General features: G+C 42.9%; 1 protein-coding gene across 1 annotated transcript in view; it reads right to left on the minus strand.

Annotated features, from left to right (window-relative positions):
* LOXHD1 (lipoxygenase homology PLAT domains 1) overlaps nt 1-13,242 on the minus strand; it is a 121,597-nt gene that overhangs the window by 15,464 nt on the left and 92,891 nt on the right. The window contains exons 35-37 of the mRNA XM_085528198.1: nt 10,531-10,648; nt 5,728-5,905; nt 609-794 (exon numbers count right to left, since the gene is read on the minus strand). Coding sequence (XP_085384324.1) covers nt 609-794; nt 5,728-5,905; nt 10,531-10,648 — 482 coding nt within the window. The remainder of the gene's footprint in view (nt 1-608; nt 795-5,727; nt 5,906-10,530; nt 10,649-13,242) is intronic.

Below are 13,242 nucleotides of genomic sequence, written 5' to 3' on the forward strand. Positions count from 1 at the left end.
TGCACACCCTCTGTGTGATGCATTGATTTTAATAAAGACAGACACAGATCTTCATTTCTATCTTACACAGCTCACCATGCTATGCCAGGCTGCATTACCCTGTGTGTCGGTGTCAGGCTGATTAAATTGCTAGAAAGGTGCCATAGTGGCCTGTGACAAAACTATTTCATTAGTAGAGCTGCTGTGCTGGTATGCCTGTGTTTCAGAGGGGTTTCACTGTCTAAGCTGCAGCACTGGCTGAACTGGGGACACGACAGAGCAGAACATGCAGCAACACACAGGAACAGAATCATTGAATCGTAGAATCATTAATGTTGGAAAAGACAGCTGTGATCATCAAATACAACCATCAGCCCATCACCACCATTCCCTCTCATAGAACCATTAAGACTGGAAAAAGCCACTAAGATCATCAAATCCAACCATCAGCCCACTGAATCTCCTGCACAAAGGGAGGGTGTTTAGGCAAGTTGGGCCACAAGGTCCCAGTATGACCCTTGGGTTACTCAGTCTGCAGTGGAACTGGGAATTGTCCTCAACTTGCCCCATGGCTACAAAGGGAGCTCCCAATGGTTGCCCCTCTGCACCCCACACCTCACCACCCTGACCTTTGTTGTCGTGCCATATTCGCACTTTGCAGAGATCTCCCAGGCTCAGCATGTCAGGGAAGCTGAATTCATCCATCTGGTTCCGCTCAAACTTGTTAGACTTGTTGGACTCCTTCAGAGCAAGGGTCCCGCTGTCCCCATTCTCTCCAAACAGAATCAAGGACACGTTGGCATCAGTGCCAGCTCCTGAAACAGATAGGAAGGCATGTTGTCATGAGAAATCCTGCCACACAGGGCTGGAATCAACCTCCAAATGCTCATAAATGGAGGCACTGAGGGTGGCTGGAACACAAGCATGGCTGGATTACTTCGACTTACATTCAAGGTAAGGACACTGTGCTGTTATCAACATGAATATTTGCTCCTAGTGGATTTGAAAGCAAAATACAGATTAACAGCCAAAATGCTGTGGCATCCTGAAGCCATTCTCCCTGTCCCACAAGCCTTCTTTCTAAGTTCCCATTTCTCAAAATATTCCTCAAGTTGAATCAAAGGGAGAAAAAAATGCTTTTTTTTTTTCTTCACAAGACTGTTGGGCACTCAACAGCCCATCCCTTCTCATGTATGTGCTTGAAAAAGATGTACTTCTAAGTTAGTATTTAAAATTTGACCAAAAACACCAATTATCATCCTATTTCCTTTTATTTTATTTTTTTGATGCCATCATGAGAAAGCAGATTCATAGAGAGAAACTTGTCTCCACATGGGCAGATATTCATTGCTCTATCAGAACCAAGGCTCTCGGATTTTGACAAATAAAAATGAGATCATCAAACCCAAAGCTAGCTTTCAGAGAAGCTCATCATCTGCTGCCCTTGGTTGGATATCCCAGCTTTGAGAACTCCTAAGTGCCTTGCCAAGCCATTCCTTGTACAGCAGTGTCATAAATCCATTTTGGGCACACAGACGGCATTTGCCATAGCTCCATTCAGAACACTGTGCAGAGACAAAGTCAGGGGAACTTAATACTTTCAGGGAAAGCCGTCTCTTCTTCGTAATAATTACATGAATATGTGAGGAAAAAATCACAACTTTCCTTATAGGACTGAAAAAATACTTAAAGAAGGGGGAAAAATAGGAAAGGGAAGGAAAAAAAAAAATAAATAGGAAAAGAGTCATTCAGAGTATAGGTGAAGCTACATTGTCCATGTGAAAAATTGCCTATGTTAAACTGGGGTTAATTTTTAGCAGTTCCCTGGGAAGGACTTAGGAAGGAAGAGAAAGGATCAGGGATTCAGGCAGTTCATCTGGCAGCACCTTTTATGACCCTAAAGACTGCTGAGGTGAGGAACAAAGCAGACTAAATTCCATTTCCTTACATGGAGGAGGCTTCCAATTAATGCGAGGTCTCAGAAAGCACAGAACCAACTGTTTCTTAGTAAAAACTTCCTGCCAGGAAGAACCTGATGGAGGCCTCATGCCGTGAGATTTCTTTTGTGGGCAATTAGCAGAAGATGGAAAAGAAAAAGAACAGAAACTGCTGAATCAATTCACCTATTTGGGTCTCTCTCCCCTCCCCAGACCATCCTGTTTTGTTTTAGGGTTTTTTTTGGGTGTTTTTATTTTTATTTTTTTTTAAACACAGGAAACTGTAAGAAAAACTGACAAATGAAGGGATGACGGCAGTGCTGCTGCACAGGCTGGCGATGAGTGCAATGGCCCAGGGGCTGATGCTGGTGACTGAGGGAGTGAGCAGCACACTGAATATCAGAACTCCAACCTAGATCGACTCTGAGAAACTTCAGCAGTGGGCAAGCAGAGATCTCATGAAGTTCAGTAATGAGAAATGCAAAGTTCTGCATCTGGGGTAGAACCAGCTCTGCATGTGAAGGGGATGGGAAGTTTAAGAGGATCCAGAAGTTAGCACATCAACAGGACAAACTTGATCTGACAGTAAGTTCTTAATATTCAGTGCAAGTCCCATATTGGGCTGTGTCAAGAGAAGTGTGATGAGCAGCTGGAGGGAACATCTTATGCCCCTTGACCAGCATTGAGGGGTCCCTACTTGAACCATCATGCCATTTTGAATCTTCAGGTCAAGAGGGATGCAGGGACAACAGGGAGAGCCCATCAGATGTTTGCCAAAATGGAAAGATGCTGTAGCATATGGCCATCAGGAGAGGCCAAGGGAGATGAGCTTTCATGGGTTAGCAAGGACACCTGTTAGTACATACAGGGAGCGATAGAATCATAGAACAGCCTGAGTTGAAAAGGGCCACAATGATCATCTAATTTCAGCCTCCCTGCTGTGTACAGGGTTGCCAGCCACCAGACCAGGCTACCCAGAGCCACATCCAGCCTGGAGCCACATCCATCATATCCATATCACATGATAGTAATTACAGGGTTGTGTGCTGGGCATGTATATGTCAGACATCCCAGACAGCTACAGACACAGACTGGAGCTGTGGAGGTTATGGCTGGACATTAGGAAAAAATATCCTTTATTGGTAAAATTGTTTGGGTCTGGAAATGGTGCCTGGGGAGGTCATGGTGACACCATACTGGAAGCATCCAACATTCACACTAGCCAGTCTGACCTAGTGCTGGCAGTAGTCCATTGAAGAGAAAGTTGCTTAAGGCCTCTTCCAATACGAGTATCTATAATTTTATGATTGAACAGCTGCATCATTTTTGACCGAAGGGGATTTGAGTCATAGCCTTCTGAGGCCAAACAATGTCCTTCTTTTGTCTTAACAAAGCCTTGGATACAGCACTTGGAACTGACAACAACTGTATTAAATTATGCAGTTTGTAGGCTGTAGCTGAGCTGACAACCTACTAATTAATCTTTTAACAGCAGAGATAAAAACCTCCTGCTTCGTTAATTCTTGGAAAATGTGAAAGCAATGTTTATTCTTTCTCAATCCTTATTGCATTACCATGTGTACGACGCTTGCATATAGAACACAGGAAAGCTGCATAGACTGAAATCAAAAGTCTTTTCCTCTATCACAGAAAGCACCATCATGTGTTCTGAATCCATTGCAGCCATGTCTGTGGGTCATACCTTGAAGAAAATCATCTTGTTCTTTACTTCTCTTAGAAGATGGGAAGTAAGTCCAGGTCTTGCTTTAAACCAAAGATTCTCCATCTGACTTGGGATGTATCTGATGCAATGAGTTCTTCTTCCTTGTTTTGTACGTATTCCAAGAGCTGCCAACTGAGTTACAGCTGGTGGCCTCTGAACTTTAAAAGAGGGAAGTCTGCCTACTTGCAGGAGGATCTTTTCCTCCTCCTTAAGTCTGAATGTTATACAAACATCCAAGCTGAATTGCTTCTGAAAAGCCAAATTGTAACCCACTTTTTTGTTTAAGGAAAAAATGAAACAGGACTGCTATTCTGTGTCTGATGGGGAAGAAATGACTGCTGCACAGTTTTGGTGGGATTCATTTTCTCTAATTTAATCTGACTAGACTAGATTACTAGTCTAGATCCTGTCTGAACTTGATAAAGAGTGAGGGAGAGGGATGCTCCAGAGAATGCTGCAGCTCATTGTTTAGGACATCACTCCTACATGAATTGGCCGTGCAGAATTTAGCCTTGAAGGAGTTCAAACCCAAGAAGGAGTTAATTTTTGGAATGACAAATAAATGAGACAAATCCTACCCCATGTTTTCTTTCTTTTCATTGCCTCTGATGGATGGGAAAGTTGAAAGCTTTTGAAGAGAAAACCATTATACCTAGGAATAAACATGGTTGATTCTATTCACAGTGGAGAAGTGCTGTCCCTAGGCAATATATAGTGTGGCAGGAGATGATATAACATGTTTACACTAACCGTCAAGGATAAAAGGTCTTTTTCCTCAATTGGTTCAACCAGGAGTAATCATGGAATACACAAAGATGAAAGAGGAGAGATGGTTCATGACTTGCCCCCTCTTTAGATAAACTGGATAAAGTTCAGCATGATGTCAGTGCTCTGTATGATCTAATCACAAACAGACTCCCTGAAACCTCTCTGTAATCTGCTCCTTCCTACTGGTTGTCACTGCTCATAATGAAATAAAATGCTTCATCATTAATACCCTTCATCTCTCATTCAATGAGAAGGGCAGAACTGTCTCCTGTTGCTGTCATCTCCCATTCTCCTCTTGTTTCCATTTCTATTGCCTTTGTGAGATGGGCCTGAATTTCATAAAAAGGTCATAGGAAGCCTTGCCATTATATTAGGTGGATTGCCAGTCAGATAAACAAATCTCTCTTTTGTCTTTAGTATTTCACTAAGTTTTTCAGGCGAACAGCAGGCAGAGCAGATAGATAGATGAAAAATGGTGAGGCAGCACGGACACACTTTGCCAGGAGAATTTTGATATTCTCTGTTCAAACCTCAGAAGCTGCATAAATTACTACTGGTAAACTGAAAAGTAAAAATGAAAGCAGAGACAGGTAGAGATCAGGAGGTGATATGAGCAGAACTCCCTCATAGGGTCAATATTTTAGACAAAGTCAGGGTGAGATAATGCTTGATGTGCCTCAATCTGGCACGAGGCAGTTGTGGATGTGGCTGTAGCTTTTACTCAGCAACCTGACAGAAGTTATCATGAAAGGAGGCAACGGTCCCAAGAAATGACATAGAAATTCCATTTCCTGGCTCTTGAAGCCATGCAGACTTTACCTCTTCTATATGCATTTAGGGTTGTTATTTCACTGCTTGAGATAAATGGTCTCAAAACATTTTAAAAAGGAGAGTGAATGATTGCTCTCCTCTTTGGACAAAGCAGATGGTGACAACAAAAACCCAGAGCCCACAAGCTCCTGGGTTGACATTAATCTGTTTGTCAATTCCATGTAATCAATGGAACTGACCTAAAAGGAAAATGAGGCTTCTGACCACCTCAGCATTGTCTGGAAATAGATTCTTGTTAAGATTTCCTCAGAGGAAGTAGTGAGAAGTCAAGTATAGGCCTTGTGTCTAAATATTTCATGCCCACTGCTTAGATGAGAATGGATCCCATAGAACAACACTGCTGTGAGGAGCAGATAGCCAAAATGTCTGTGTTGCATCACAGCAGAGCTAGATTATGCTTTTTTCACATGATTTCAAACTATTTGTGAGATATTGCTAGAAATTGAGCTTCATACTAGAAAAATCATAAAATATGCAACATGGACATACCTCCAATATCACTGGTTTTAACTTGAATAGTGTAAGTTGTGTCCTCCATCATCTGCTCATCATTTATCATGGCTGGCATCTCACAAACAAGACTTCCCTTGGCATTTTTCACCTTTGACAGCCAATCACCATATGTAAATGTGGCCACTTCCTGATTAGTCAGGTTCCTCATGACTATCTGCAAAGAGACAATGTCAAGGAAAAAGCATCAGATACAGTTTGAAGGAGGGCAGATATTATGAGGTGAGCAGCATGGTATAGCATGGGTAGAGTTTGGTCATAGATTGAAACAATTAGTTCTTTGGGGATCAACTGAGCTCACCCCTGCAGACAATATCTGCTATGTTGAGCAGTCAGGAGAAATGGTCATCTTGAGATTGGACTCTCCTGACATGGACAAAGCTGTTTTCTAGGAAAGATGGATATTTTCTGGATGTCTGTGTGGTATTAATGCAAAGGAAGAAGGAAAAAAGAATTATTAAAAGCCATTTTAGTTCTCCTGGAGTACATATTATCTTTCTTTCGCCCATCTCTTCTGTGCAAACCCACAGTAACCACAGCAGAAAAATGCAGACCAACCGCAAACAAGCTAAAGAAACACACAAGACAAATTAGGGCAGCAGAATTTAAGGCTTCACATGTTTTTCCCTCTGTGAAAAAGTGACAGAACAAGCAACACGCAACAGGTATTACTCATACTGCCTCGTTATCAGTGGAAGGATCTCAGATGCTGTGGTGTTAAGAACAGAATAAGAACCTGTTTAGAACAGGAAAGAGAGTTACTCCAGTAAATAGCAAAGAAAATACTCACTTTTCCATGTTTAACATTTGAGCTTTTCCCAGTTCTAAGCGGGTGTCAGCAGAGCATCAGTCTACTGAGAAGAGGGTGTTGCACTTGCCTACAGCAAGAACCTGGGAGTGCTTTGTAACTAAACTGGGAGAGCTGGAAGGAAGGGCTGCAAGCTACCATTTGTGTTACTGCCTAACAAAAATCTAGCCTAAGATGTTTATTAAAAAACCCTCAAATTCCGTCCTCAAACAGCAGTGTCCCAGTCTATGCCCTTCTGTAGATCCCGGCTGAGCTGAGCTGGACCTTTCAGCAGTTCAAAAGAAGAAGATACTGCTCCAGGTTATAAGGAATGATTTCAAAGATGGCAGTGGATGTGCTGAAGCTGAAGCTGTAGCTGATTCTGTGGGCAGGACACTCATCTGGGGTTTTCTCTATGATTGAGCATAGAATCATAATATCATAGAATCATCGGTTGGAAAAGACCTCCAGGATCATCATCCAGCCCAGCTATCACCAAGATGCTCCACTAAACCATATTCCTTAGTGCAACACATAAACTCTTCTTGAGCACCTCCAGGTACAGGTTGAGTCAACCACCTCCCTGTGCAGACCATTCCAGAGCCTGGCCACTAAGAGACAATTTTTTTCCTAACACCCAACCTGAAATCATCCCTGATGAAATTTGAGGCCATTCCCATTTGCTAAGCAGGTACTACAAACCAGCTTATGGAAGAAAGTTGGAATGGATGGGCTTCAAGGTCACTTCCAACTCAACCACTCTGTGATTCTATGTCATTCAAGGTATTTCTGCCTCTCTCAGAAGAACCACCATCCCTATTACAGGAGGCCTAGATAGTCTGGGAGAAGAGGCAGATGCTGAGCTGTGATTTGGGTCAAATAAGTAATCTCAAGGAGCTGAGCTGGGGGTGATTTTGCTTTCTGTCTGTTCCTCAGAAGACTGAGATGCTGCTTAGAAATGAGACTGCTTCTTCATACTGCACAGAAGTTATTTTTTAGGATACCTAAATTCACTGTGGACAACCTGCCTGCTTTTAAGGCAAAATATTATCACTAATTACTCATGGATTTTAAATGGGCTGATGAATGCCTATAAAAATGAAAAGAAAAAGTGGGAGCAGTATTAAACAATAAAATGTTGATAACTTTCTTTGTAGCTGAGCAAATATTGTAGCTGCCAGGAACTTCAAGACAGCTCAAAATTAATAGTACACTGTATATCGTGGAATCATAGTATGGTTTGAATTGGAAGGGACCATCAAATGTCACCTAGTCCAGCCCAGCTGCAATAAACAGGGACATCTCCATCTGTAACAGGAAGGTCTGACATGTCCATTCATCTGATTTACCTCTATACAGCCTTCTCCAAGCTGTGGTACCAAACAAGCTCCCCAGGGATTCACACCTTACTAATGCCAATGCAAGTACATTCTTGATTTCATCTCTAAAGACTCAGCCTCACTTTTTGTTATGGTTTTGTTGCGTGTCATTAGTTTCACTTAATATCAGGGTCTTCTAACTAAAACTAAAAGACTTTGCACTGTGGCAAAGAGTGACAATCAGCTTCAGCTATAAAGTATTGTCTCGAATTCTTTTAAGCTCTTTCATATAAAGGAAAAAGGATAAGGACAAAGTCTCATATCCAGGATTATTTGTTTGAATGCAATGCAATTAGAGTTTCATTAAGGCAGCTTCTTATCTCCCTGGCTTTGACAGCATGAAGTAGCATTAAAATTCCCAGGGAATCAGCTCTGCAGAATCCAACCATTTAGTTTGAATTCAACCACATTTGGTCAAAGGGGTTTTCTGTTTGTAAAGTGGGACACCGCATCTATAAAATGCTGCACAGGGGTAGGCAGATACAACTACCTGTATCAATAATAGAATATCCAATAATATTCACTCTACCCCAACACATCACTGACCCCATTTTGTTCCCTCTTGCTGTTAAGCTCCAGCATTGAAATCTTATTGCCACTTTTGGTGTCATTTGAGTCTTTGGCTCCAAGTACATTGCTTTACTGAGATTCTGAATAAAATATCAATGTAATCTAGAGAGGAAGAAAAAAAAAAAAAAGAAAGAAAAGACTGCTCCCTCTCGTAAATTAAATCTTTTGGCAGTATGAAACATCATTGATAACTGATGTATTTTAATTGGTATTTATGCACGTGCATTTCTGGTAAACCAAAAGCAGCATAAGTTACGGCCAGCAAACAGCGTACAAAAAGACTAAAGAGAATTTAAAAGGTCGTTTATTGTTATTTTAATAGAACAAGAAAACCGAGAATATTTTGTAAATAAATGGAGCAACAAATGGTTAATTAGGGGGTTGATAGCTTAATCTAGCTTCTCATTTCATTGTGCTAGTTAGCACTAACTGTGAACCATCTGTCTGAGAGTTTAGCACTACCCCCACAAGTATTTCATTATGCAGCTTTAATATGCACTTTTGACAGAAATGGAAATGGGCTCAGATCAGTTTTCATGTCACACCAAGCGACATAAGTTTTCAAGGCTGGAATACAAATCAGAGAACACAAATCCTTCCTCCCCTCCACCAGAGCACTCCCATCCGAGCTCCTCTGCGTGCAATGCAAATGCTGTGTTTACCTTTGCAGGGAAGGTGGGAATGAAAACTAACAAATAATGTTCTCTGCATATCACTAGGATGTGGATACACGTGTCAGTAGGAGATCCTCTATTTCTTCAAGAAAAGCAGAAACTATCAGTACAGCATTCAAAGCCTATAAAATCTTTTTCCCAAGGAGTGGCGTTTATGGTCCACCTGTTGCTTCTGTAGAGCCATGAGGTCTATAAATCCATCATCTGTGTCCACGTGGGAGCTCCTTTTGCCCACATCTCTGGAACAGCCTTGCTGTGGGTGGGATAGTCCAGCAGGTTGTGTGTTAGAATGGCTGGATAAAGGTGGTGAGAGGAACATGGGGATAACACTACCTGACTCTGAGCTATTGCTAATTCATGGCTGTGGAATGCGTCTGCATGAATAAGCTTTGGATGAGTTCATTTTATACGATTACAATCTATAAAACTCAGGGGAAGATATAGGGGAAGTGGCGAAGAGGGATTGACCATGATGACTAAATCAAAGCAGAGAGAAGACTGAGTTATTCCTCAGGCACACGGAGAAAAGTTGTGTGTCTGTGGCATCTATTTGGAAGACATATGCTGAAGGTCTAATGCTTTGGAAAGCTGCAAAGGAACTGATGTGAAAAAAGTTAGAAGTGCTGGTGCTCAAGTTTAAGACAGCAGGGCAATGGAGTGAAGCTTTGTAGACCGTGGCAGGTGAACAGTGGCTCATCACTGGACTGGAAACTAGGGGCTGCCTGGGATCAGCGTTTGGAAACACATTATTTACGGGGAAATGAAGGATAGCTTTGGACTAGCAGAAAGGATAAAGGAGCTGAGGTTGTGTGTTGAGCCATCTTTCTCTGTTCTCCTTGAGAAGTTAAGTTGTTGGAATCCAGCAGGATATCTCCTACAGAAACAGCGTGCTAAATGAGCTCTGCAGAGATTCTCTCCTCCCTCAGTGACATCTGATGGTGTGGAATTGGCATGCCACTCTATCTCTACCTTAGAAATACAATGATCAGGTCCATAGCAAAGAAACTACGCTGTATGCCCAAACAAAAGTGCTGTTCAGAAAGAGCTGGTGTCTGGGTAGGGAAGATTAAGGCAAGCATAGCGCCTTTTAGCAAGATAGGACACCAGGGAAAAATACAATCAACAGAAGCGGTTGGAGCCATTTTACACACTGTATTCAAAACTCAGGAAGAAAATGACGCTTTCCTTGTGCTAGCAGGAAAAGAAAGAAATCTGCCTGCATTATACATAAAGGGAAAGGCTGGGAAATGAGGCTTTGCTTAAGAGGATGGATTATCTGGACGAGTGCTCTCTGCCTTTCTCCTCTTTCTCAAGCATGGGGAGGCTTAACACAAGCAGGATGCATAGCAATGCGTGATGCAGAGCACATTACCCTCTCCAGGAACCAGTCAGGGCGCGTCCCCTTCGCATCTGTCCTGATCCTCATCTTCCTCAGGGGTGCGATATCGGCGATCTCCATGATGAAGCTGTCCTCTTGGCCTCGCTCAAATCTGGAGGGATTGAAAGACCAAGGAGGTTTCCTGCTGTCTCACCACGTCATCGCACCTCAATCCTCATGCAGCTCATGCTTCGCCAACAGCCTCTCATTAAAAGTTTACGAGTGCGTTTTATGGGACTTGAGCTCTCCTGCCCTGTGATCACCAGCTACTGTGTTTTTGGCAAGCTGTCCTGGCCCAGATTTGACAGGGATTCCTCCTCCCCTGGAAAATCAAGCCCGTATGTAGGTACCTGGAGCAGTTCCAGGCAGCCTGCTGCATGCATTACCATCCTGATTGCAACCAGAGCAATCAGGTTTCTGCACATCACCTTTCCCCCCGGCAGCTGCCCATGTTCCTGCCCTTACCCCATCCCTAATGGAAGGCAAAGCAATTGTACTTAATCTTCTTTTGCTAAGATGCATCATATAACTTTGCGTTTGCTGTGGTGATAGACAGTAACTGCAGCTCAGCTAAATACAGCCACGTGATTGCTAGCCAGCCCACAGCCCACGTTTAGTAACTGAAGACAAATGCTGTTAAAAAGGGGCTCAAACTGACCATCCCGCACCCTCTCCTGATTCTGGGTTTGCAAACCAGCCACATCTTTGCTGAGAACTGAGGCGGGTTTTTATAATGCTGCTTCAAACTTCTTATCCTATGCTTGGCTGCTGTATACAGGCACCAGGAGGTGTGGGAACTGCTCATCCATAGCAATCAGCAGAAAGAAGGGAAAGGGGGAAAGCAGCTAACATATGCTTCCTGAAGAAGACATCACACTGGCCAGGACTGCCACTACCTTACCTCCCTCGTAACATCGATAGTGCCAAGAAGAAACTCTTGCTCCAGTGCCTGTGCTGCTTCAGGCTCAGTAGTACTTGGTTTAGAATATAAATGAATCTGCCAGCTTGGTCCCAGATACTCTGGCAGACTTGCTGCAAGCATGGGGATGGAAATGCACCCCTTGCTAGGTGTAGGGCAGCCACATGCAGGGATCTGTCCAGCACCAGCATGGCCACTTGTTGAGATGTGCTGAGGTCCCTCATTTCCAAAAAAAAATATAAAATCTCTTTGTGAGCAAGCAACAGGGTGGGACCTGAATCATCTGAGTAATCTGGGGAGAGCTCTGCAAGATGTGGGCACTACCATAATACAGATAAGCCAGAATGATGCTATCTGGTCCCTGGCACTGTGCTCAGCCACCTACTGCTGTACAGTGCCAAAGCACAAAGAGAAAAAAACATCCTTTTAGCAACCCCTGCTCAGATTACACCCTGCAGCATGAATGTGATTATCCTCACACCATTATCTGAGCCGCATGGATGCAGATGCTAGCAATAGGTTTTGGCTCGAGCCTCTCAGTTTTCATCCAGCACTGCTTCCCCTCCACTCCCAGAGGCATTTGGACAGGGTGTTCTGGTCCCAGTTCATGGTTATTAAAGGTTGTGTTAGCTATTAAAAATGCTCCTCTCTTTGTCATTTGTCTTTGTGTGGTATTGGATACCAGGACAGCCCTTTTCACCATGAGAAAGAGAATGGGCTTTTGTGCCTGGATTGGACTGATTACTATTCCTGTGTCAGAAAAAGGTGTGACCCTCCCGACCTGAGTCATCCCTTGGTCCTGTCACCAGTTTTCAGTGCAATCACTGTTGCTTCGAAAGCCACAAAAACAAACCTCTCCATAAGGCTGATACTCAACCTGTCACTTCCTAGAAGTCGTTATATGAGATGAAAACAATTTCTAAAGGGACAAAGCAAGTGATCTAAGAGCATTTTTCTATCCTAAATTTATATGAAGTCCCCTCCAAAATAAAATAAATAAAATAAAATACAAAAAATGTGAAGGAAAAAAGTATGAAGAGGAACTGTCTGGCACCTTGCCTTTTCTAGGACACTGAAGCATTTGTCTGAGGGATTTCATTAAGCTTTCCTACCATGTCTGCACTTATAAATATTTCTGTTGCCCAGAGGTCTTGGCAATAACAGTAATGTAGCGAAAATTGCTTTAAATCTGTGACAGGTTAGGCAGACAGCTCTTCATAATGCACTAAGCTGCTGTGAGTGAGTTGGCACTGGGTGGTCCCCGTTAAGATGAAATGCCTTTTACCCATTTGGTACGAGATGCACCGGTACCTCCCTACAGAACAGCAGATACCAATATCCTGGGAATATTAGCATAGTAATTGCTGTTTTTTTACATATCCTTCTTCTTTATATCAAGAGTTTCTATAATCTTTTTTAGGTCTTATTCTGGTAGAAGATATCCCAGGCCACAAACATCTCAATTGTGTGGAACACCTTGGTTGGGTTTTCATATCCTCATACCCTTATATCCTGTAACCACTCCACTCACATAGATGAATATTATATTTTTATAGGGCACGTAGTTCATAAATGTTGCTTGCCTGGCCATGAAGAGCAAAACTGCACTACTCTTTGAGGGGCTACAGCTGCCTCAGAGCCTTAGGAGAGCTTTGGCTGATGGGCCCTAACGTGAACTCTGTTTTGCTTCTAAGAATGAGCATACACAGTTTGTTTTCCCACCTGGGGTTAAAAGAATGGCAGAGAGATGAGCGTGGGATTGCCTGGGGTCCTGGAAGGGGATGTCA

Source organism: Coturnix japonica, chromosome Z (genome assembly GCF_054131305.1).
Source record: "Coturnix japonica strain WE chromosome Z, WE-NBRP24, whole genome shotgun sequence".
Taxonomy (NCBI): Eukaryota; Metazoa; Chordata; class Aves; order Galliformes; family Phasianidae; genus Coturnix; species Coturnix japonica.